The following is a 26,883-nucleotide window of genomic DNA, read 5'->3' as shown; positions in this document are numbered from 1 at the left end:
ATATCAAACGAATGGAAAAACTACTATCATAATCCTCACTTGATATAGAAATTTCCTTATGTAGAACATGGTGCATAAAACCCGTTGTTTAAGCTAGCTAGCTAAACCATATACTTGTATGACAGTCGCATGAAATTCCATTTAATTGACAAAACAATCAGACATGAAAGGCAAAAATGTCAAAATTTAGGGATCAGTAGTTAAAATTGTGTTATAGTCTTAATTAAAGAGCCTTAGTGAGCACGCTCACATACCCCACGTCCCCACATTGTCATTGGAGAAATTAAATAAGTATAAGAAAAAAAAATTGTATAAGAAAAAATATTGAATAATAATTTGCTGTCAATATACATAGTATGTCCTTATTATCTACAAAATTTCATGAAATTCTGTTGTGTGTTTTCAGAGGAGTTGAGATGACAAACTGTTGCAGAAGTACATTGAAGCAAATAAGTTCAAAGGGGCATAACTCCTAGAAAAAAAATTGAACCGTAATTTCCTGTTGATATGCACATCTACATAGTATGTCCTTATTATCTGAAAAAGTTTCGTGAAATTATGGTGTGTGGTTTGAGAGGAGTTGCGATGACAAACTGTTGCAGTAGTACATTAAAGTAAATAAGTTCAAAGGGGCGTAACTCCTAGAAAAAAAATTGAATCGCAATTTCCCGTCGATATGCACAACTACATAGTATGTCCTAATTATCTGAAAAGGTTTCGTGAAATTCTGTTGTGTGGTTTGAGAGGAATTGCGATGACAAACTGTTGCAGTAATACATTAAAGTAAATAAGTTCAAAGGGGCGTAACTCCTAGAAAAAAAATTGAATCGCAATTTCCCGTCGATGTGAACAACTACATAGTATGTCCTTATTATCTGAAAAGGTTTCGTGAAATTCTGTTGTGTGGTTTGAGAGGAGTTGCGATGACAAGAAACAGGACTGACGGACTGACGGACTGACGGACGGACGGACGGGTCAAAAACATTATACCCTCCGCAACTTCGTTGCGTGGGGTATAATAACTATGAAAACATCGAATTATGTCAACATCAATAAATGCTCTTTATACAAAATACATCAGCTAAAATGAAAAACAGGAATAAAACAATTATAAAAAGCACAATAACACAACGGCAAGATGTATAAATATCAAGCCTTGAGACAACGATATTACCATACAATAGAATGGACTTAAGAAAATGGATGGAGTAATCTATGAAACAGATACGGTCTCCATTGCGACAGTAAAATGTTCGAAAAGATGATCCCAATTTAACATAGTTTAACCTGTACGGCCGTTTCGACCAATAGCTTCCTTTTGTGATGTATTTCTGTAAATATAGATAATGCAATAAACAATAGGAACCCCCTTTGCTGCTAAAGCTGTGCTATTTCATATGAAGTTTCGTAAAATATATATTTATATATATATATACGTCTGAGTCAGTGACAACCCTACAACAGATGTATCCATCGGATCGCCATCAATGATGGTGATACATGGCTGTGTACATAATGTATATACAACTCGTCTAAACATCAACCCAACAATGTTAGATCTGTTAATTTGCTTTCGCAAATTTTTGGTTCTTCCCTCGCCGGGATTCGAACCCATGCTACTGTGATATCGTGACACCAAATCGCCTGCACTGCAGCCGTCCCGCTAGACCACACGACCACCTGGGCTATATATATATATATATTAATTACATATTTGTTACGAATACGTCGGGTTTTGCATATGTAATATCTTCAAAATTGCCCGGGACAAAAAAAAGGTTATTGGTTATTGTGCCCTGATTCCAAATGACGTGACGTCATTGCATCCTTAACGACACTTTTGGGATAAAATGTTTAAGATTTTACCGGTTATGTTTCAGTAAATTTTTATAATTGACCTTTGTTTTCTTTTCTGAAGAACTTAAATATATATGATAAAAAGATTATAACATGTCTTTGCCATATTAACCCGGGTATCTTCCCTCGACCCATATCGGCCCTCGGCTAAAGCCTCGAGGCCGATATGGAAGTCTCGGGATGATGATCATAATACCTTGATTTTTTCTTTTACCTATGAGAAATGGTACTAAACATTTTCAGAATAAGTCTAGTAATCGAGTGAAAGTGTGCTTGTTTCTATTTTTTTTTTTTATCATTTACGTTTTACAGAAAAAAAACCTTGCACAGATGCTAACGATGGCTTGAATGCAACGCTGCTGAGTATGCAAGAACAAAGAAGTACGTATTCGTTTACGAAATGGATTTTAAAATAATAAACAACGTCAGAACCGATAATCCGTACGTCTAGACCATCATGCATTATTTTTGAAGTTGATACGGAATATTTATCAACAAAAATCTTGGTATCTTCCGCTAAACTTTTTTTTAAGAAATGCTGATAGATGGAAAGTTTGTCTTTGCTTTTAAATAATGTTACTTATAACAAATAATTCGAGCTGCTTGGCTTCGACAACATACGAATGGATATCTACATCTGTAAAACTGTTTCCGATTAAAAAATTCTAAGGACAGACTGAACAAGTAAATCATAAAAAACAGACCTAAATCAATTTTTAATTTCGTGAATGAAGTCATGTACATGTATACGGAAACAGCTTAATATTGTGTAGCCTTACCACATTTGCGAATAGACCTTGATAGGTTCAATAAAACATTGGCCTCATTTAAAGGATATGTAATTGTCTAATTCCATTAATTTTTACCTGTTTTTAGTGTTCCTGACAGCAATGGCCAGCGGCACCTTTACATACATTAGAACCTCTCGGGGAATCACAGATCTAGATAAACTGGAAATCCGCTTGTATTATCGTTACAGTCGAGAACCAGCTTATGATCTAGACAGATTTAAAAGGGACGGAACTTTTATTTGTCATGTCAGTGGATTGTATCTTATTACTGTATCAATTTCATCCAAGGACCAAAATGGAATATTTGATATAAGAAAAATATCCAGATACTTTCGCGTGGATTTATAACAAACGGGAATACGGGGTTCTCATACACCGGAGTTGCAACAGCCGCAACAAAGTTACTTGAAAGTGATATCATAACAGTGAATAGAAGAAATAAATGGTATTGTATCGTCCCCAATTTCCACGTTTATGATCAATCGTCAATGACAATTGTTCAAATCAGTTAGTTATTTCTTATAGCTCATAACATCATCCTAATAATCGAATTAATTGATTGATTGATGTGTTTAAGACACTCTCTTGCTACTTTTGTATTATTATGACGAACAGCGTTTACTGGCGAAGAAAGCCGGAATATTTGATAAAAGAATCGTCTTTCGACAGAAAAACAATATGGAATCTTACAATTCTCCATTTGGACTAAAATAAAGCAAATGTAAATTGTACTTCATTTTAAAAGTAGCATTTTTTTATTTCATATTTTGCTCACAAAAACACAGCATAAAAAGCACTGCAAACTCTTACATACTGTCTTAAAAGGTATTATAGACTAGTGAAACAGTTGTCTCATTGACGCTCATACCACATCTTCCTATATCGATTAGACCACACGGCCACTACTACAATGTAAGAATTTTTAATTGTGTTAGATGAAAGTAGTAGCTACCGCTGAAAAAAAATGTTTCTTTTTGAAAGTGTACTGGAAACGCATTATACGACAGTTTTTTATATTGTTTCTGAATTCACAATAAAAGCGTATGAGAAGTGCTGGTTTGTAAAGTGTATGTTGGGTTTCCTAGTAATTGGTGGGTCCAACTGCTGGTTTGTAAAGTGTATGTTGGGTTTCCTAGTAATTGGTGTGTCCAACTGCTGGTTTGTAAAGTGTATGTTGGGTTTCCTAGTAATTGGTGTGTCCAACTGCTGGTTTTTAAAGTGTATGTTGGGTTTCCTAGTAATTGGTGTGTTCATCTGCTGGTTTGTAAAGTGTATGTTGGGTTTCCTAGTAATTGGTGTGTCCAACTGCTGGTTTTTAAAGTGTATGTTGGGTTTCCTAGTAATTGGTGTGTCCAACTGCTGGTTTTTAAAGTGTATGTTGGGTTTCCTAGTAATTGGTGTGTCCAACTGCTGGTTTGTAAAGTGTATGTTGGGTTTCCTAGTAATTGGTGGGTCCAACTGCTGGTTTGTAAAGTGTATGTTGGGTTTCCTAGTAATTGGTGGGTCCAACTGCTGGTTTGTAAAGTGTATGTTGGGTTTCCTTGTAATTGGTGGGTCCAACTGTTAGTTTGTAAAGTGTATGTTGGGTTTCCTAGTAATAGGATGGTCCAACTACTGGTTTGTAAAGTGTATGTTGGGTTTCCTAGTAATTTGTGGGTCCAACTGCTGGTTTGTAAAGTGTATGTTGGGTTTTCTAGTAATTGGTGGGTCCAACTGCTGGTTTGTAAAGTGTATGTTGGTTTTCCTAGTAATTTGTGGGTCCAACTGCTGGTTGGGTGTTATTACCTGGTTCTATCATCAGCGCTGTAGTCATGTTTAATCACCAGACTGAGTGTGTTTTCTCATATGCCCATTAAAACATTTACATTAGCTATAAATCTCATTATCACATACTAGTACATCACGTTTATGAGTTGTTTCACCAATGTGTGTTCTCATAAATACATCAAAGCACAAACCACATATATAAGATATTTTAAGCGAGTTGGTTCTTCTATGTATCTGTATTTTAGCTTCCCCCTTCAGTAAAATTTTAAAACGTATGTCAAAGTTCCATGTTTTTTTTCCAGTATGTATTCTAATATGTCATATAAAAAAGATTAGGCATGATTGCCAATGACACAACTCTCGACAAGAGACCAAAATGACACAGAAATTAATAATTATAGGTTACTGTATATCCTTCAACAATGAGAAAAGCCCATACCGCATAGTCAGCTATAAAAGGCCACGTAGTGACAATTGTACTGTGGTTTGTGTTGCTCGTTCTTTAGTTTTCTATGTTGTGTCATGTGTTCAAGTGTTTGTCTGTTTGTCTTCTTCATTTTTGGCCAGGCGTTGTCAGTTTGTTTTCGATTTATGGGTGTGACTGTCCCTTTGGTATCTTTCGTCCCTCTTTTGTAAAACAGTTCAAACCAAAAAACTGACGGCTTAATTTATTCCAAATTGAGCTATAAACAAATAATACATCAACAAACGACAACTACTGAATTACAGGCTCCTTGGGATAGGTACATATATACAGATTGTTGCGATGTTAAACATGTTAGCAGAATCCTAACCCTCCTACTTACTTGGGACAGTGGTTTAACAGTACAATATAAGAACGAACTATAACCAGATGCTCCGCAGGGCGCAGCTTTATACGACCGCAGAGGTCGAACCCTGAACAGTTGGGGCAAGTATGGACACAACATGTAAGCTTGATACAGCTCTGAATTTGGATTGTGATTAAATAGTTGACACAACATAGGTTTCTGACACAGAATGAATGTGGTTTAAGAACTTAAACTTAAAATTTTTAAATTGGACATTTACCTATTATGGTCCAATATCCAAAATCTAAATTCATGGTTAGATTCATCATATCATAATCATAGAACCCCAAGAATTCAATTTTTGATGAAATCAAATAATGTTCAATTTTAGACTCTTTAGACCTCAATGTGGACCAATTTGATAACTGGGCTCAAATATTAAAAATCTAGCTACATGGTTAGATTCAGCATAATGAAGAACCCCATGTATTCAATTTTTGTTGAAAGCAAAGAAAGTTCAATTTTGGACCCCGATTTGGACCAACTTGAAAACTGAGCCCATAATCAAAAATCTAAGTACATGTTAAGATTCAGTATATCAAAGAACCCCAAGAATTCAATTTTTGTTAAAATCAAACTAAGTTTAATTTTGGTCCCTTTGGGCCTTAATGTAGACCAATTTGAAAACACGACCAAAAATTAAGAATCTAAATACACGGTTAGATTTGGAATATCAAAGAACCCAATTAATTAATTTTTTGATGAATTCAAACAAAGTTTAATTTTGGACCCTTTTGGCCAATAAGTCCTGAACTGTTGGGACCAAAACTCCCAAAATCAATCCCAACCTTCCACTTGTGGTCATAAACCTCATGTAAAAAATTCATAGATTTCTGTTTACTTATACTAAAGTTATTGTGCGAAAACCAAGAAAAAGGCTTATTTGGGCCCTTTTGGGCCCCCAATTCCTAAACTGTTAGGACCCAAACTCCCAAAATCAATCCCAACCTTCCTTTTATGGTCATAAACCTTGTGTTTAAATTCCATATATTTCTATTTACTTATACTAAATTTATAGTGCGAAAAACAAATGTCTTCGGACGACAACGACGACGCCAAAGTCATACCAATATACCACCAAACAATTTTCAATTTTTGCTGTCGTATAAAAATCAGTTGAAAAGGCTTAACTCACAAGTGTGTTTTCTTATGTGAATAACTGTTTTACACCACCAAAGATTTTACACGACATGTGAATTGTTCGTTTTCAGTTTAATTTTTTGTGTTAAACTTTTGTCTGGCATGCTGTGACTTTTATTGTAGGTGAGATAATAGAGACAAAAACCATCATTTATACACAATTTTTTAATATTTCATAAGGTAAAAAAAAATACTTAAGTTATCTAAGTGTTCATCAAATAAATACCATTACAATTGTACATTTTATAAGTAATCTGTGAATTTCGTCAAGTTAATTTTGTTGTTTGTAAGTTGTACTTTCCATTAAATCTTTCATTTTACATCATATGTTACATCTTAAACTTATCACATGATCTAAAAGTTTCATTACATGATCTAAAAGTTTCATCACATGATCTGAAAAATTCATCACATGATCTAAAAGGTTCATCATATCATCTAAAAGGTTCATCATATGATCTAAAAGTTTCATCACATGACCTAAAAGGTTAATCATATGATCTAAAAGTTTCATTACATGATTTATAACAGTTCATCACATGATCTAAAAGGTTCATCATATGATCTAAAAGTTTCATTACATGATCTAAAAGGTTCATTACATGATCTAAAATGTTAAACATATGATCTAAATGTTTTATTACATGATATTAAAGGTTCGTCACATGAACTTAAAGGTTCATCACATGATCTAAAAGATTAATCATATGATCTAAAAGTTTTATTACATGATCTTAAAGGTTCATCATATGATCTAAAAGGTACATCACATGATCTAAAAGTTTTATTACATGATCTTAAAGGTTCATCACATGAACTTAAAGGTTCATCACATGATCTAAAAGGTTCATCATATGATCTAAAAGGTTCATCATATGATCTAAAAGTTTCTTCACATGATCTAAAGGGTTCATCATATGATCTAAAAGTTTCACTACATGATTTATGAAGGTTCATCATATGACCTAAAAGGTTCATCATATGATCTTAAAGGTTCATCATATGATCTAAAAGTTTCATTACATGATTCAAAACGGTTCATCACATGATCTAAAAGGTTCATCATATGATCTAAAAGTTTCTTCACATGATCTAAAGGTTTCATCATATGATCTAAAAGGTTCATCACATGATCTTAAAAGTTCATGACATGATCTTAAAAGTTCATCACATGATCTTAAAAGTTCATCATATGATCTAAAAGTTTCATTACATGATTCAAAACGGTTCATCACATGATTTAAAAGGTTCATCATATGATCTAAAAGTTTCATCACATGATCTAAAAGGTTCATCACATGATCTAAAATGTTAATCATATGATCTAAAAGTTTTATTACATCATCTTAAAGGTTCATCACATGCTCTAAAAGGTTCACCACGACATGATCTAAAAGATTCATCATATGATCTAAAAGTTTATTACATGATCTTAAAGGTTCATCATATGATCTAAAAGTTTATTACATGATCTTAAAGGTTCATCATATGATCTAAAAGGTTCATTATATGATCTAAAAGTTTATAACATGATCTTAAAGGTTCATCACATGATCTAAAAGGTTCCTCATATGATCTAAAAGTTTTATTACATGATCTTAAAGGTTCATCACATGATCTAAAAGGTTCCTCATATGATCTAAAAGGTTCATCATATGATCTAAAAGTTTCATCACATGATCACAGATAACAATTATTTGTGTGTATTTTTTGTGTGTAGTCGTAATTCATTCTCTCCACTAAAGCTTTTACCACAAACACCACATTAAAATTGTTCAATTTTAATATCTAATATTGTATGATCATGGAGATCTTGATCATTCTTTGATATAGTGTGATCATGGTGGTGTTGATCATTCTTTGATATCATGAACTCTTGATCAGTATTTACTATTGTATAATCATGGTGATCTTGCTCATTCTTTATTATTGTGAACTCTTGGTCAGTATTTAACATTGTGTGATCTTGATCAGTATTTGATATTGTGAACTCTTGGTCAGTATTTAATATTGTGTGATCTTGATCAGTATTTGATATTGAGAATTCTTGGTCAGTATTTAATATTGTGTGATCTTGATCAGTATATGATATTGTGAACTCTTGGTCAGTATTTAATATTGTGTGATCTTGATCAGTATTTGATATTGTGAACTCTTGGTCAGTATTTAATATTGTGTGATCTTGATCAGTATATGATATTGTGAACTCTTGGTCAGTATTTAATATTGTGTGATCTTGATCAGTATTTGATATTGTGAACTCTTGTTCAGTATTCAATATTGTGTGATCTTGATCAGTATCTAAAATTGTGTGATCTTGATCAGTATATGATATTGTGAACTCTTGTTCAGTATTTAATATTGTGTGATCTTGATCAATATTTGATATTGTGAACTCTTGGTCAGTATTTAATATTGTGTGATCTTGATCCGTATTTGATACTAAGAACTCTTGGACAGTATTCAATATTGTGTGATTTTGATCAGTATTTGATATTGTGAACTCTTGGTCAGTATTTAACATTGTGTGGTCTTGATCAGTATTTGATATTGAGAACTCTTGTTCAGTATTCAATATTGTGTGATCTTGATCAGTATTTGATATTGTGAACTCTTGGTCAGTATTTAATATTGTGTGATCTTGATCAGTATTTGATATTGAGAACTCTTGTTCAGTATTCAATATTGTGTGATCTTGATCAGTATTTGATATTGAGAACTCTTGTTCAGTATTCAATATTGTGTGATCTTGATCAGTATCTAAAATTGTGTGATCATGGTGTTCTTGATCAGTATTTGTTATTGTGTGATCATGATCATTGTTAGTATCATGTTTGTCATTAGCCATGGTGTTAGTTACTTCACACGCGTGTTTTCTCATGTGTAGTACTAATGGTATATCCCCACTAAAGATTTCACCACATACACCGCATATAAATTGTTCATTTTCAGTTTTTGTTCTTGTGTGTTCCTGAACATTGCTTACATGATTACTGACATTATCTATTGTGTTATTCAGAACACGTGTATCAGGGATAATTTCTATTTGTTTTGTTAAAAACTTTCTTAGAATGTTTTTTGATGCAGCAAATTCATCTTTCGTCGAGTATTTCTGTAAATGACACTGGCAATTGGCAAAATCGCATACTTTACAATGAACAGTATGTAATTTCTTATGGTTAGCTAAGGTGCACCTTTGGGTAAACCCTTTAAAACAAATATCACATTTATAAGGTGTTTCTCCGGTGTGTGTTCTCATATGTACTTGTAATCTTATCTCTCCAATAAACCCTTTAGAACATATCTTACATGTTTTAACAGGTAAGTTATCATAAGTCTTTTTTCTCTTATGTAGTAATGAATGTTTACCTTGACTATAGCTTTTATCATTCACAACATATATGTTTTCTTCATTTGCAGTTTTAGTTCCTTTAGGATCCTGACCATCGCCAAAAACATTTCTAATAAAAATAAATTCATCACATTTATCAAGTTTTTTTCCGTTATTTTTTCTGAAATATTCCCGTAATTTGTTTTTTGATGCTGCACTAATTCTTGTATTACTTTTTAGTATTTGGGTCTGACGACATGCTCGATGACCATGATGTATGTTCTTATGTCTAGTTAAGGAAGTTCTACGACCAAAAGCTTTAGAACAAATATCACATTTATAAGGTTTTTCTCCTGTGTGTGTTCTCATATGTAACTGTAATTTTGTCTCTCCAATAAACCCTTTAGAACAAATATCACATTTATAAGGTTGTTCTCCTGTGTGTGTTCTCATATGTATCAAGAATACTTTCTTTCCCTTAAACTCTTTACAACATATGTTACAGGTTTCAGTTCTTGCATCAAATTCACCTTTCATTGAGTATTTCTGTAAATGACACTGGCAATTGGCAAAATCGCATACCTTACAATGAACAGTATGTATTTTCTTATGGTTAGCTAAGGTGCACCTTTGGGTAAATCCTTTAGAACAAATATCACATTTATAAGGTGTTTCTCCAGTGTGTGTCCTCATATGTACTTGTAACCTTATCTCTCCCTTAAACCCTTTACCACATATCTTACATTTAAAAGGTAAGTTATCTGAAGTCTCTTTCCTCTTATGTACGTATACTAATGACTGTTTAACTTGACTAAAGCTTTTATCATTCACAACAGCTATATTTTGTTCATTTGCAGTTTTAGTTCCTGTGGGATCCTGGTCATTTTTAAAAACATGTCTGACATTAACCATCGTGTTAACTTCACCAGTTGCATCAGGTTTTTTTCCTGTATTTTTTCTGAAAAATTCCTTTAGTTTGTCTTTTAATGTTGCAATTTTTTCGTCACTTTTTGCTATTTGGCTCTGTAGTTGACCATGATGTATGTGCATATGGCTAGTTAAGGAGCTTCTACGACCACAAGCTATGGAACAAATATCACATTTATAAGGTTGTTCTTCAGTGTGTGCAATTTTTTCTTCACTTTTTGCTATTTGGCTCTGTAGATGACCATGATGTATGTGCTTATGGCTAGTTAAGGAGCTTCTACGACCAAAAGCTTTGGAACAAATATCACATTTATAAGATTGTTCTTCAGTGTGTGCAATTTTTTCGTCACTTTTGGCTATTTGGCTCTGTAGATGACTGTGATGTATGAGCTTATGTCTAGTTAAGGAGCTTCTACGACCATAAGCTTTGGAACAAATATCACATTTATAAGGTTGTTTTTTAGTGTGTGCAATTTTTTCGTCACTTTTGGCTATTTGGCTCTGTAGATGACTATGATGTATGAGCTTATGTCTAGTTAAGGAGCTTCTACGACCATAAGCTTTGGAACACATATCACATTTATAGGGTTGTTCTTCAGTGTGTGTTTTCATATGTAACTGGAATTCTTTCTTTCCCTTTAAACCTTTAGAACGAATATTACATTTATAAGGTTGTTCTTCATTGTGTGTTCTCATATGTACCCGTAATAGTCTCATTTGATTAAACTCTTTACAACATATGCCACAGATTAAAGGTTCTTCTAAATATATAGGTGTTTGTGAGGATTCACTTTGACTGTTATCATTGCTAAGAATCAGTGTTGGCTGGTATTCACTTTGACTCTTATCACTGCTATGAATCAGTGTTGGCTGGTATTCATTTTGACTGTTATTATTGCTATAAATCAGTGTTGGCTGGTATTCACTTTGACTCTTATCACTGCTATGAATCAGTGTTGGCTTGTATTCATTTTGACTGTTATTATTGCTATGAATTGGCGTTGGCTGGTATTCACTTTGACTGTTATCACTGCTATAAATCAGTGTTGGCTGGTATTCACTTTGACTATTAACATTGCTATGAATCAGTGTTGGCTGGTATTCACTTTGACTGTTATCATTGCTTTCAATCAGTGTTGGTTTGTTTTCACTTTGGCTGTTATCATTGCTATAAATCAGTGTTGGCTGGTATTCACGTTGACTGTTATCGTTGCTATAAATTATTGTTGGCTGGTATTCACTTTGACTATTATCATTGCTATGAATCGGTGTTGGCAGGTTATTAGTATGATCAGGAGATGTTACCATTTCATTTCTGTCAAATATTTGTGTTTGCGTTCCTATTTCAGTGGTCTGTTCTGACAGTAATGCTAACTTTGCCTAAAAAATAAAAAGACATTAGATGTTCACATTCATATCTTTATATATTTTATCTATGAATATAAACTAATATATAGTTACCCTATTTACTCAAAACATTTAAATTGATCATAATGTCTAGCCAAGTTAAAACACAGTCAAATATCAGAATAAACAATTGACAGATGGATTGGTGTTAAACACCACTTATAACACTATATATTATGCTACTTGTATTTAATGGAGGTCAGTTTTTATTGGAAGCTGAGGGAGCAGCAGCTTGAGGGTACAGGAGAGCACACAAGACTCTCCTTAGGAAAACTAACGATTCTAGTCAATTTAGATTTGAGGGGAGTGCAACTTCCACATGTCCCAAGTGTAAAATTCGAATTCCGATCTCAGTGTCGACTAGCTAGTGATATTGTTGTTCGAGTACTTAGACGACTCATCCACTGCATGCACTGTGACCCCTATCATAATAGAAATCTTGAATTTGGTTATGATTTAGTTTGGTTCTCATGGAAATACTAACAAACAAAACAAACACATTTAATACAATTACATATTTCTCAAAAATAGCAATAAGCACATTGGGAGCAGGATCAGTCTTTTTTGAGGGGTTGCTTAGTCTTCAGCTTTCTATGTAATATGTTTACTGTACAATGCTGTACGGTAATTGTTTGTCTGTTGGTCTTTTCTCCCTTTTTAGCCATGGCATTGTCAGTTTAAGGGACTTAGGTATCTTTTGCCTCTCTTTCAAACGATAATCGAATTAGGTATTGACAATTCACTTGGAAACTCAACATATACCCTCACGACATTAACCAAAGAGGAAGTCCTGGATAACCATATGTCTGTTCTTTGTTCCTTTTTTATGCCCCACCTACGATAGTAGAGGGGCATTATGTTTTCTGGTCAGTGCCTCCGTTCGTCCGTCCGTCCGTCTGTGCCTCCGTTCCTCCGTCCGCTTTAGGTTAAAGTTTTTGGTCAAGGTAGTTTTTGAAGAAGTTGAAGTCCAATCAACTTGAAACTTAGTACACTTGTTCCCCATGATATGCTCTTTCCAATTTTAATGCCAAATTATAGTTTTGACCACAATTTCATGGTCCACTGGACATAGAAAATGATAGTGCGAAGTTCAGGTTAAAGTTTTCGGTCAAGGTAGTTTTTGATGAAGTTTAAGTTACATCAACTTGAAACTTAGTACACATGTTCCCTATGATATGATCTTTCTAATTTTAATTCCAAATTAAAGTTTTGACCCCAATTTCACGGTCCACTGAACATAGAAAATGATAGTGCGAGTGGGGCATTCGTGTACTATGGACACATTCTTTTTTTCAACCAAAGATGAAGAACTGGATCTTCCATTATTGTATTGAATACCGTAACTACATAAGCGTCCTTACAAACAACGGTATATTGCTGGGTCTTCCGAGTGCTCCACGAAACCTCTTTCTAAACTATTAACATTTATTTTATCAGCAATCAAAGCCGGGCTTCAAAGTTAATGTGAAACTGCCTATTCTAGAGGTGGCGTGAATCAGATGTGGAAAAAAATTCCAAAAATCTTGTAGAGTACATACAATATAACACTCTTTCATCTAGAAATAGTATTAACACATTTGACATGTTTGACTTTTCTACGCTTTACACAATTATTCCAAATTCCAAACTAAAAGACAAATTTAAATAGCTGTATTGCTTTGTTTTATAAAAAAAAATCGCCAAAGTAGATACAAGTATCGTGTCTTAGGGAGGGATAAATCCTACTTTGTAAAGGATCACTCTGATTCAAACAAAAAATTCTCTGAAACGGACATTATCAAGATGCTTGATATCTTGATTGACAACATATTTGTTAGGTTCGGAGGACGTGTTTTTCAACAGACTGTCGGCATTTCATACAGGAACTTCTTAGGAAGAAAGATAAGAAGTTAGCAATATCCTATAACTTTACATTGCGCTATATAGATGATGTTCTCTCACTAAATAATTTAAAATTTGGTGATTATGTTGAACGCATCTATCCCATCGAACTAGAGATAAAGCATACACCAGATACAGTTAAGTCGGTCTCATATCTTGACTTACATCTAGAAATTGGCAATGAGGGTCGGTTATAAACAAAAAGACAAAAGAGATGATTACAGCTTTCCAATTGTGAACTTTCCATTTCTAAGTAGTAACATTCCAGCAGCACCTGCATACGGGGTATATATCTCTCAATTGACACGATACTCTCGTGCTTGTATTTCCTTTCCTGATTTTCTTAATCGATGGTTGCTGCTCACTAACAAGCTATAAAACCAAAAGTTCATCCCTTCGTACATTTTACGGACGCCTTCACGAGTTGGTTGACAGTTATGGAAAAACGGATCACAGATGACATCGGATATGATTCTTACGTCGTAACTACAATCCCCTCCCTTTTCATGAATGTGAACTACCAAATTATACTATTTACCGGATTTGTTATAAAATGAGCAACACGGCGGGTGTCACGTGTACATGGTGTAGAACAGGATCTGTTATCCTTCCGGATCACCTGAAATCACCCCAAGTATTTGGTGGGGTTCGTGTTGCTGAATCTTTAGTTTTCTATGTTGTGTCTTCTATACTATTATTTGTCTGTTTGTTTTTTTTAATTTTTAGTCAGATGGTGATGTCCTTGTCAGCCAGACAGATGGTGATGTCCCTGCCAGGCAGTCAGATTGTGATGTCCCTGCCAGGCAGTCAGATTGTGATGTCCCTGTCAGACAGTCAGATGGTGATGTCCTTATCGGCCAGACAGATGGTGATGTCCCTGTCAGCCAGGCAGAGGGTGATGTCCCTGTCAGCCAGTTAGATGGTAATGTCCCTGTCAGACAGTCAGGTGGTGATGTCCGTGTCAGACAGTCAGATGGTGATGTTCTGGTCAGCCAGTCAGATGGTAATGTCCCGTTCAGCCAATAGATGGTGATTTCTCTATCAGCCAGTCAGATGGTGATGTCCCTGACAGACAGTCAGATGGTGATGTCCCTGTCAGGCAGTCAGATGGTGATGTCCCGGTCAGCCAGTCAGATGTCAATGTCCCGTTCAGCCAATAGATGGTGATGTACCTGTCAGCCAGTCAGATTGTGATGTCCCTTTCAGACAGTCAGATAGCGATGTCCCTGTCAGCCATTTAGATGGTGATGTCCCTCTCAGCCAGACAGAGGGTGATGTCTTGGTCAGCCAGGCAGAGGGTGATGTCCTGGTCAGCCAGGCAGAGGGTGATGTCCCTGTCAGCCAGTCTGATGGTGATGTCTGTGCAAGCCAGGCAGATAGTGATGTACATATCAGTCAATCAGTTAAGATATTCCTATAAGTCAGTCAGTTTGTGATGTTTTTTGTTAGCCAGTCAGCGGGTAATGTCCCTCTCAGGCAGGCAGAGGGTGATGTCCCTGTCAGCCAGGCAGAGGATGATGTCCCTGTCAGCCAGGTAGATGGTTATGTCCCTATCAGCCAGGCAGGAGGTGATGTCCCTGTCGGCCAGGCATGCAGAGCGTGATGTCCCTGTCAGCCAGTCAGATGGTGATGTCCTTGTCAGATGGTGCTGTCCCCGTCAGACAGTCAGATGGTGATGTCCTTGTCAGACAGTCAGATGGGGATGTTCCGGTCAGCCAATCAGATGGTTATGTCCCGTTTAGCCAATAGTCAGTCAGTTGGTGATGTAAATATCAGTCAATCAGTTGAAATGTTCCTATCATAAGTTATATGGTTTGCTACGGACCCCCTACGGATCCATAGAGGGTTAGTAAAATCTATAGGGGATGTGGCCGGAGGCCGTATCCCCTATGGCTTTTTATTCACCCTTTATGGTCTGTAGGGGGTCAGTTATTAACAGTATAATGAATTTATCACATGCTGGACTTTTTCTGCTGCGTTATGTAGAAAAATAAACAATGAAACACAACAACATTAAAAGATGACGTCACTATTAACACGTCATGAATCCCCTATGAAATTAACTAACCCCCTAAGGTCTCATAGGGGGTCAACATGTGACAACGGTAAACCAATCACATTTTGATATTTTAACCGCGTTGGAATAGTCGTCAGTCAGTTGATGATGTCCCTGTCAGCCAGTCAGAGGGTCGTGTCCTTGTCAGCCAGTCTGATGGTGATGTCCCTGCAAGACAGGCTAATGGTGATGTACATATCAGTCAATCAGTTATGATGTTCCTATAAGTCAGTCAGTTTGTGATGTTTTTTGTAAGCCAGTCAGAGGGTCATGTCCATGTCAGCCAACAGATGCGATGCCCTAGTCATCCTGGCAGATGGTGATGTTCATATAAGTCAGTCAGTTGGTGATGTCCATATCAGTCAGTCAGCTTGTGATATCCCTGTCAGCCAGTCACATTATGATTTTTGTGTGAGCCAGTCAAATTATGATTTCTGTGTGAGCCAGTCAGATTATGATGTCTGTGTTAGCCAATCAGATTATGATGTCTGTGTTAGCCAATCAGATTATGATGTCTGTGTTAGCCAGTCAGATAAGGTGTCTGTTAGTGAGTCATGTGGTGACAGCTCTGTAAGTCAGTCAGAAAGTAGTGTCTGGCTGTGACAAAAAAAATGGCGATAATCACTGTGTATGTAGACATATGAATGATCTCCCATTTGACCATTATACATCAGTGTAGAAGATAAATCTTGTTTTTTCCCCTTTTTAATCACCAGTCAACACTGTCACACATGTATTCACTTATGCTCATTAAAGAAACATGAGGAGTTCACTTTGTAACATTTTATTTTAATTTGTTATGCTTATAAATGACATTCCAGAATTTCTTTTGAATAATATGAGGTTCAAGCTCCTTCAGATTTCAAAATAATAATAAACTCATCATGGATACTAGAATTGAAATTTGTAGGACAGACACATGTTTCATCTTCAAAAGACTCTTCGCTCACACGTATGAATAAAAAAAATAAAAAAAGGCCAAATAAAGTTGAAAACAGGACTGTGGTCTTGAAACAATTTTTTTTTGTCTTACAATGTCACACTCAAGTTGGACATTAGAAAATTCCTGCCCATATGCATACATCCACCATTTTTTGTCCACCAAAAGGTGATCATGATCTGTATTTTGTGGTAATAAACAGTTTCATAACATTTGGTTGAGGCAAACTGAAGTGGGAGAACTGAAACCAACTTTAAGACGTCGGAGACGTACATGTAAAGAAGAAATAGCCAGTAAAACTTAATTAGGACTAATAAATTAAAGTAGACTAGTCTCATTTTCACCATTTGGTTTTTGAAAGACTATTTGTGAATAAATACATACTTGACTTCGACATCTCATCTGTAGTTTTTTTTCCAATTTTTTTTGACTCCATGATTTTCTCTTCAGTCTAGGCATTCTGTTTCACACATCAATGTTGCATACCTAACAAAAAAAATTAAAAAAATTATTCAAAGTTATATAAGTTATATACAATACAGTCATGACCGTGTGAACAAATACATTGTACATTATGTACATTGTACAATAGTTATGTGAAATTACTTTTTGATGAAATCAGAAAAAAAGTTTGATTTAAGACTGTCCCTACCACAATGCCAATGTGTATAAAAATTGAAAACAGGGCACAAAATCCAAAATCTAAATACATGGTTTGATTCAGCATTTCAAATAACTCCATAATTACATTTTTGTTAATCAAACAAAGTTTAATTTTCAACCCTAATTTCTTCTATAAACTTGAAAACTGGGCCCAAACATAGTCCCCTTACACATGTTACAGTTAAAAAAATAATTGTACTTGAACAAAATTATAATTTGATCCGTTGTTGATAAAGATACAGAAGTTGTTGTTTTGATTGTTTATTCTATAAAATTTGTATTAAAACAGTTTTTTTTTAACTACATGTTCATAAAACATGGCAATACACATTCATACATCACACCACTATTAACCAAAAGAGGTATTAAAATAAACTTACATTATCCCCCCCCCCCCCCTTTTCCAAAAAAAAAATCAAACAAACTAAACATCTCATACATGTGAGATAGAGTTGTCTTATAATCACTTATTTCAAAATTTGACCCTCAAAACTTTTTTTCAGTGTTTGTGTTAGGAATTATTTAGTATAGCTTCATAATGATAGTTTAAAACTTCACACTACCCATTTTTTGTAGGATTACAGGTTGACATCAACTAAACTAACTTCACACTAACCATTTTTGTAGGATTACAGTATGACATCAACTAAACTAACTTCACACTAACCATTTTGTAGGATTACAGCTTGACATCAACTAAACTAACTTCACACTAACCATTTTTGTAGGATTACAGCTTGACATCAACTGAACTAAATAATTCCAAATATTTCTAACTTAACAATGTATAGAACATGAATTGCTAGAGGTCATGAAAGTATGATTATCAAAAATAGATAAAGTATGACAAAAAAGAGCATGGAGAGAAAAAAAATTATTATTTGAGTCCAAGAACCATAAGTCTGCACAAAATCATCGGACCAGAACGAAATATGAACTTGATTTTTAACTTGCCATTGTTAAAGTGCACGTGACGGCCCCAAAATTCAAACTTGATCTGTATATTATAGTAATAAGCATTGTGTATAAGTTTCATAACATTTGGTTGAGACAAACTTAAGTCACTCAATAGAGAACGGAAACAAAAAATTTAGCAATTTTTCCATTTGTAAAGGGGCACAACTCTAAAATGTTAAAAGTGACGCCACCAAAATTCAAACCTGATCTGCATTTAGTGGTAATATAAGCATTGTGTATAAGTTTCCTTTAAACATTTGGTTGAGGCAAACTAAAGTTAGAGAAAGGAAACCAACTTTGGGACGTACTGACGTACCTAGACAGACAAGGGTAAAATTTAATGCCCCCTACTCTACGGCGGGGGCATAAAAATCACCCCTCCAAAAAAAAAAACTTTTTGAATCCCCCCGGGAGCAATTACCTCCAAACTCAATCCCAGCATTTCCTTTGTAGTATTGAACCTTGCAGTACAATTTTAGAGAAAACCATATACCATGTATACTTAATCATGTTAATCACAAGTTATTGTCTGGAAATTAGAACCAGATACTCCGCAGGGCGTAGCTTTATACGAACGCAGAGGTTGAATCCTGAACGGTTGGGGCAAGTATGGACACAACATTCAAGCTGTATTCAGATCTAAATTTGGATTGTGATTAAATAGTTGACACAGCATAGGTTTCTGACACAGAATGAATGTGGTCTAATGAACTTAAAATATTTGTTTTGCCTTTGAGCAATTCACTATGCTGTTGACAAAATGTTTGAAGAAATTTTCTTTTTATTTATGAAATCTGAAATAAGAAAAATTTAACCCCCCCCCCCCCATTTTTATTCACATCCCCCTTTCCCTTTTTCTAAGACTGATCTCAATTCAAATTTCTAATGGAGTTTGCAACAATAACTACTCATTTAAATACATGTACATCATAAAATATTAAAATGTAAAATAAAGTGCTTGTTATCACTCAATGGTAAAGATTGTTTTAATTTATCAGTTGGTAGTAAAAGTGAATATACATTGTATATGGTATAAAACAATAATTTAAGTTGATTCAACTACTATTCTGGACAAAGAAATATAACTCCAATTGAAAATTTCTTGCTATTGCACAATATTGTGCAATTAGATATTTTATGCTATTGCGCAATACTGTGCAATTGGAAATATTTGCTATTGCACAATACTGTGCAATTGAAGATTTCTTGCTATTGCGCAATAGTGGCAATTGAAAATTTCTTGCTATTGTACAATACTGTGCAATTGAAGATTTCTTGCTATTGCTGAATACTGTGCAATTGAAAATTTCTTGCTATTGCACAATACTTAATTTATATAATAATTTTGGATCCTTATTTGAACCAACTTAAAAACTGGGCCCATAATCAAAAATCTAACTACATGGTTAGATTCAGCATATTGAAGAACCCCATATATTCAATTTTTGTTGAAAGCAAACAAAGTTTAATTTTGGACCCCGATTAGGACCAACTTGAAAACTGGGCCAATAATCAAAAATCTAAGTACATTTTTAGATTCAGCATATCAAAGAACCCCAAGGATTCAATTTTTGTTAAATCAAACTAAGTTTAATTTTGGACCCTTTGGACCTTAATGTAGACCAATTTGAAAACGGGACCAAAAATTAAGAATCTACCTACACAGTTAGATTCGGCATATCAAAGAACCCCAATTATTCAATTTTTGATGAAATCAAACAAAGTTCAATTTTGGACCCTTTGGACCCCTTATTCCTAAACTGTTGGGACCAAAACTCCCAAAATCAAAGTCAACCTTCTTTTTATGGTTATAAACCTTGTGTTTAAATTTCATAGATTTCTATTTACTTATACTAAAGTTATGGTGCGAAAACCAAGAATAATGCTCATTTGGGCCCCTTTTTGGCCCCTAATTCCTAAACTGTTGGGACCAAAACTCCCAAAATCAATCTTAACCTTCCTTTTGTGGTCATAAATCATGTGTTTAAATTTCATTGATTTCTATTTACTTATACTAAAGTTATTGTGCGAAAACCAAGAATAATGCTTATTTGGGCCCTTTTTTGGCCCCTAATTCCTAAACTGTTCGAGCCAAAACCCCCAAATCAATCCCAACCTTCCTTTTGTGGTCATAAACCTTGTGTTAAAATTTCATAGATTTCTATTCACTTTTACTAAAGTTAGAGTGCGAAAACTAAAAGTATTCAGACCACGACGACGACGACGACGCAGACGGCGACGCAGACGACGACGCCAACATCATACCAATATAAATGTAAGACCAAAATATTTTCAATTTTTGTGGTCGTATAAAAATGGTTGTTTTTGGCCTTTTTTTGGCCCCTATAAATAATTCCTGCATGTTTTGGACAATCACCCTAAGACTCAATCCCAGCCTTCCCTTTGTGATATGGAAACTTGTGGTACAATGTCAGAGAGATCCTTACACTTACACACAAGTTATTGTCTGGAAGCTATATAAATGCTTGTTTTTTACCATTAATTCATAAACTGTTGGCACCAACACCTCCAAAATGAATCCCAACATGCTACTTGAGGTATTAAACATTGTGGTACAATTTCAGAGCAATTTAATCATTGTTAATACTTATAAACAAGTTATTATCCTGAAACTAGAAAAATTCTTGTTTTGGGTCCGTTTTGGATGTTTTGGACCCCTGATATCTAGAAGTCAGAACCATCATCCCCAAAATCAATCCCAACCTTTCTTTGTGATATTGAACCTTCTTCAAAAATTTCATAGAGATTCATTCACTTAAACTAAAGTTATTGTCTGGAAACCAAACAGGCCAAATGTGTCTTCGGACGACGACATCATAGCATTATATGAACCCAAAAAATTGGGGTCATATAAAAACAAGTATAGACACACGTTTAAAGCAGTTTAAAGCAGCTCTGAATTTGGATTGTAATTAAATATTTGATACAGCAAAGGTTCATGACACAAAATGATTGTGGTCAAAGAACTGAAAAATTTTAAATTGACCACTGGTCCAATAAACAAAATTTAAGTACATTGTTACACGAAGAATCAGCATATCAAAGAACCCCAGGTATTTAATTTTTGATGAAATATTTATTAATTAAACCATATCTGTTCAAAGTGAAATAACTCAAACTTATTTCCATGAACCAGAAAAAAACCAGCAAAATAGTTCTCTAAAATTAGATATGATTTAACCACTAAATAAATATGATCTTATATCTGCCATGTCTACATGATCTATATCATGTATTTCCATATTATAATGGATTAATAGTTCCCAATATTTTTTCTTTCATTTGTCACAAACTAATAATATACATGTAGATCTGCAATTTATCTATCAATGTCAACAACTTTATTTACACAATGTTATTGAATGTAATCTAATGAAATGTATACTTTTATAATCTTAATTAAATTCTATCCATCATGTTCATATATAGTGAATGAAATAACTCATCCTGAATATTTCGAATTATAAACAATAAAACAAGATATGATTTATCCACTAAAACATTGTTAGAATCAGCATATCAAATGATGAAAGAACCCCAAGATTTCATTTTTTTTTTATGAAATTGAACAAACTTTTAATTTAACACCCTTTGGACCTCAATGTGGTATATATTATCTACATGATCTAATTAACAAGGAAATAGATACAGGTTTAGATTCAGCATTTCAAATAACCCTACATCAGATTATCATGATTATACATAAATTTTAAAAAAAATCCCCAAAAAGGAAACAATAATTCAAAATGTCATTTATCATGTAAATGATGTTTATCATCAATACAATATCTATTAAAAATCTATTAAACTTATCTGTAATTATCTTCAATATGTCTTATAACAAACAATCAATTTCAAACTTTATCTATACTGTCCTCCAAATCTTCTCATTAACACTTAGGAACCCAAAGAATTCAATTTTTGATGAAAAACTGATTAAATAAACCATTTTTGTTTAAAGGGAAATAACTCAAACTTATTTCAATGAACCAGTAAGAAATCAGCAAAATAGTTCTCTAAAATTAGTTACGATTTAACCACTAAATAAATAAAAGTTCTCTCAAATAAGATATGCTGTTATCATCTATTTCCAAACTATAATCATATATATAACAAGTGAAACTGGCAGCTTCTGCTCACTGATGATACCCCAGCCGCCAGTGGATGATTTAAATAGTGTAAAATGATAGAAGTGTTTGGTCTGAGTGTTCGGTAAACAGGAAGGATCCTTGTATTGTAATTGTTGGAATAAATGTCACAAAAATTTCAACTTGGCTATCATATATATATATATATGTAAAATGAAACAAGTTTTCGGAAAACAGGAAGATGTTGAGTGATGAACCTTGAAAACGCATCACACAGTATAGCTGACTTATATAAATCCATGTAGTGTACATGTAGTTCCTGAGAAAAATGTGACGAAAATTTTCAACTTGGCTATCATGTGTAAAATGATACAAGTGTTTGGTATAAACAGGAAGCTGTTGAGTGATGAATCTGAAAACGCATCACACAGTAGTTCCTGAGAAAATGCGATGAAAAATATTAATGGGACGGACTGATGGACGGACAGACAGTAGTTAAACAGTATATCCCCACTTTTTTAAAGTAGGGGTATAATTAATAGTTCCCCCCAAAAAAAATTCTGACGTTTGTCACAAACTAATATAGATCTGCAACTTATCTATCAATGCCAACAACTTTATCTACACAATGTTATATTATGAAATACATGTAGATATATCTTTTAATAAAAATAGAATTATTATCTAATTAAATACAGGTTTAGATTCAGCATTTGAAAGAACCCTATTTATACATACATGTTTATATATATTTAAAAAATATGTTGATGTATATACTTATTAATTTTCTATTCAAAGGGAAATAACTCAAACTGAATATTTCAAATTATAATTAATAAAATTGGCATAACTTGGATACTATTTAAAGAGTACTAGTGGACAAATCAAAAATGAGCATTGATTTTAAAGTTGGTTGCATGTTATTTCATAAAAACAATTTTTTATCACTTCCGACATGTCCGGTATTTGTAACTCGAGAATGTACATCAAATCATTCTAAATTTCGGCAAAATAATAAGTTTGTTACTGCATTAGAACGTGATTAAATTTGCCTGAAGTAAATTTGTTATCCATGTATATTGCATTAAACACTTCAAATTCCTTACCAAACAGCGTGTCAAACATCGTTTATTTTTGTACAATTTTTTTGTCCGCCACTGAAATATTTGTAAACTACTGCATGAACTGATCGGAACCAGAACTGCAGCTATGACGGAAATCTGGATTTTAACGATAATGACTATGGACATGATGGACGAATGAATAGCACAGCTGACAGACGAAAGGAAAAATTACACATTCCACGCACATTAACATTCCTTTGATTAGATCTACTTGAATTAATGTATATGTATTTCCATGTTTAAATTTATAAATTAAAATTGCTAATCTCTGGGACTATTATACAATTTTGTACTATGTCCATGATGTCCAAGCTTAACTGCATGTGATAAATTCATATATCTTTTTCATAAGAAACACTGAATTTCATAAACATGAAAACAGAGAACATTTTAAGAGGGTGGTAAAAGAGGGACGAAAGATACCAAAGGGACAGTGGTAAAGAGGGTTCGGGAAAAAGGAAATACTGGTAAGTGAAATAAAAATCGCAATAACGTTGCACGGAAAATAAAAATCTGGAAAAAACGAAGCATGAAAAATAAAATCATTAATTAAAATGAAAAAAGTACTAGAAATTATTACTCAGCCATACTCGGTTTATGCAGTCTTATTACATGTATTAATAGAAATAAAGACCCTGCCTTCAGCTTTTAGCTTCCTTTAGTTGCATCCGAATTGAAAACAAATATTATTCATAGTGATTTCATGAACTTTATTATATACCATACTTATAAATATCTGGGCCAAATTTGAATAAGCCTGCATGGTTTACCTTTGAATCAAATGTGGGACAAGCATGAGAAATAAAGAATACTGCCACTAAACACGGCAAATGAATAAGGGAAGATATGAAGCACATTGAACTAAACACGAGAAAAACAGGAAATAAAACGTTAAAACATTTAAAACTGGAAAACAGGTAAAATAAATAGGCCAAAAACTTTGCGCGTAAAGCACCCTTGTTAAAATTTTAGTTGATTTATATATGACAACTTTTTTTTTCCTTTTTGATATGAAAAAAATATTTTTTTATTATTGCTTTATTATGATTTCACTGTTTTTTGTCTGACAAGAGGACTAATATGATCATTGATGATTGTGCAACTAGATATGATTAAATTATTAAACAACTTTGAATATTAACTGTTACTTTTATTGTATTCCCAAGTACAACATTTGTACTAATAGAACAATATAAAAACATAAAATATATATAATACATGCATGATATATGGCCCTTTGAGTTTGTTTTATAGTCATGATAGTAGAAACCGAACATTGTAGCGTTGCAAGAGAGAAAAAATCAACAACAAAAATTAATCCGAAAAATCATGGTCAATAGCACAAATGTTTCAACAAAAGAATTGTTGTACACATGTATTCTCAAGAGATGCAGCAGGCTTTGACAAAACTGAAACTTTCGGAAGACTCATTATAAAGGTCATGAAATAGGTTGCAAGTTGCAAAATCATGCTCCTATCTCAAACTAGCATTTAATTACAAAAAACTTTCTTTATACATCAATTGGTCTATACCAATATACCTCAATTGGTCGATTATACGTCAATTGAGGTATAATCCACCAATTGGTGGTTATTTCTGACCTGCTCTTTCCAATAAAATATTGAATTGAATTGAATTATTCGTTCTAGATTGAATTGTGAAAAAAGCTCTAAATTTAGACTGAAAACGAATATTTGACTTACCAAAGTTTCTGATACAGTGTTGGTGTGGTTTGGGAGCTTTAAAATTTGCCGTTTATGAAATAAAAAAAACAATCAAAATTTACACAAAGGAAGTTTCCGGAGATACATTAGTTTTAGATTCGGGACGGAAAAAGACTTGATTATCCGCAAATTTGATAAAGCAATTTACCAAGAAATAGCTTTTCTAAAAAGCTTGCCGTTTTATTAGATTATTTGGTTGACTTTTGATTTGTAGTATAAGCCATCCGAAATATTACTCTGCATGTAAACTGTATTGGGGTTAAAAAGTTAAATATTGTAAAGGGTATATAGTATTCTTGTGAGGTTCGTATTGCTCAGACTCTACACAAGTGAGTTTCTATAATATAAAATAGATGATGAAGAGCATTTTTTATTTACATGTACAAAAAATAAAGATTTGAGATTTGAATGTTTGCAGAAAGTTAGAAATATCTATTCCGATATAGATAATATAGATAATATGGCTATAAAATTGGTTTTATGTCTTTCTTGTCCGTCAATTATGTAGTATGCTGCTTCATTTGTTAAAAAGTCATGGTCACTGAGGAGGGAAGACTCAACAACTGCATGATAGATACATATATGTATATAATGTTTTGTTATTTTGTTGGGTTTTTTTTGTATCATGTATTGTAAAATTATTATGTTGATTTACATGTACGTATGCCTTCAAACCATATGAGTAAAAATGTTCATTTATATATTCAATAAACATATCAATATAATATATTTAGGGACGTTTTTCGTCGTCTTTCGTTTTTTTGCCATGATTTTGACAATTTCTCTAGACTTGTTTTAAATGTTCGTTAGTATGGTCTTTCTCTCACACCTACTGTGCAATGAATTATTCTAATGAGTACCAATTCGCCGTTTCAGAATCTAATGCATCCTGGGTAATATTTTCAAAAGTGTACACCACAACGTCCTGATTGGTTAAAAATGTCATAAACAATGGAAATTTAACCAATGACGTGACGTTATTTTCATTTTGGGGTACGAACAATGAAATTACCCATGATTCTTTAGATTCTGAAAAGGCCAATTATCGAGAATTGAGAGAACCGTGATTTGTATTTTCGTATCATAGCAAACTTCTTCATAAAAGCCTATAATATGTCTACCTTGTTGAATATTCTTTTCCACGACTTATAATGAATCAACAGAGCTTATTAATAAAAATTGTATGTGACATTGACGTATCATTGCGTTCTGAATTGTTTTGCTTATTTTAAAGACTATATGTACCATTATTTCAACATTTGATGCATTTAATAAACTAAAACAGATTCTATACCCCACCCCTGAACTGGTTTGTCATATTGGAGTCTTAATTAAGTAATCTTTAGAACTGAAGGAGTCAGACCCATGTCAGACAAGC

General features: G+C 33.6%; 1 protein-coding gene across 1 annotated transcript; it reads right to left on the bottom strand.

Moving 5' to 3' along the window:
- Positions 1–7,430: 7,430 nt before the first annotated feature.
- LOC139486177 (zinc finger protein 721-like) lies at positions 7,431–25,593 on the bottom strand. Its single transcript, XM_071270967.1, has 3 exons — positions 25,485–25,593; positions 17,312–17,413; positions 7,431–12,023 (listed from the first exon to the last, which is right to left on the bottom strand). The coding sequence occupies exons 2-3, from the start codon at positions 17,384–17,386 to the stop codon at positions 8,151–8,153; spliced, it is 3,948 nt and encodes a 1,315-aa protein (XP_071127068.1). The 5' UTR covers positions 17,387–17,413; positions 25,485–25,593; the 3' UTR covers positions 7,431–8,150.
- Between the last annotated feature and the right edge of the window lie 1,290 nt (positions 25,594–26,883).

Source organism: Mytilus edulis, chromosome 8, assembly GCF_963676685.1.
Source record: "Mytilus edulis chromosome 8, xbMytEdul2.2, whole genome shotgun sequence".
NCBI lineage: Eukaryota > Metazoa > Mollusca > Bivalvia > Mytilida > Mytilidae > Mytilus > Mytilus edulis.
This window is presented reverse-complemented; position numbering and strand designations above follow the sequence as displayed.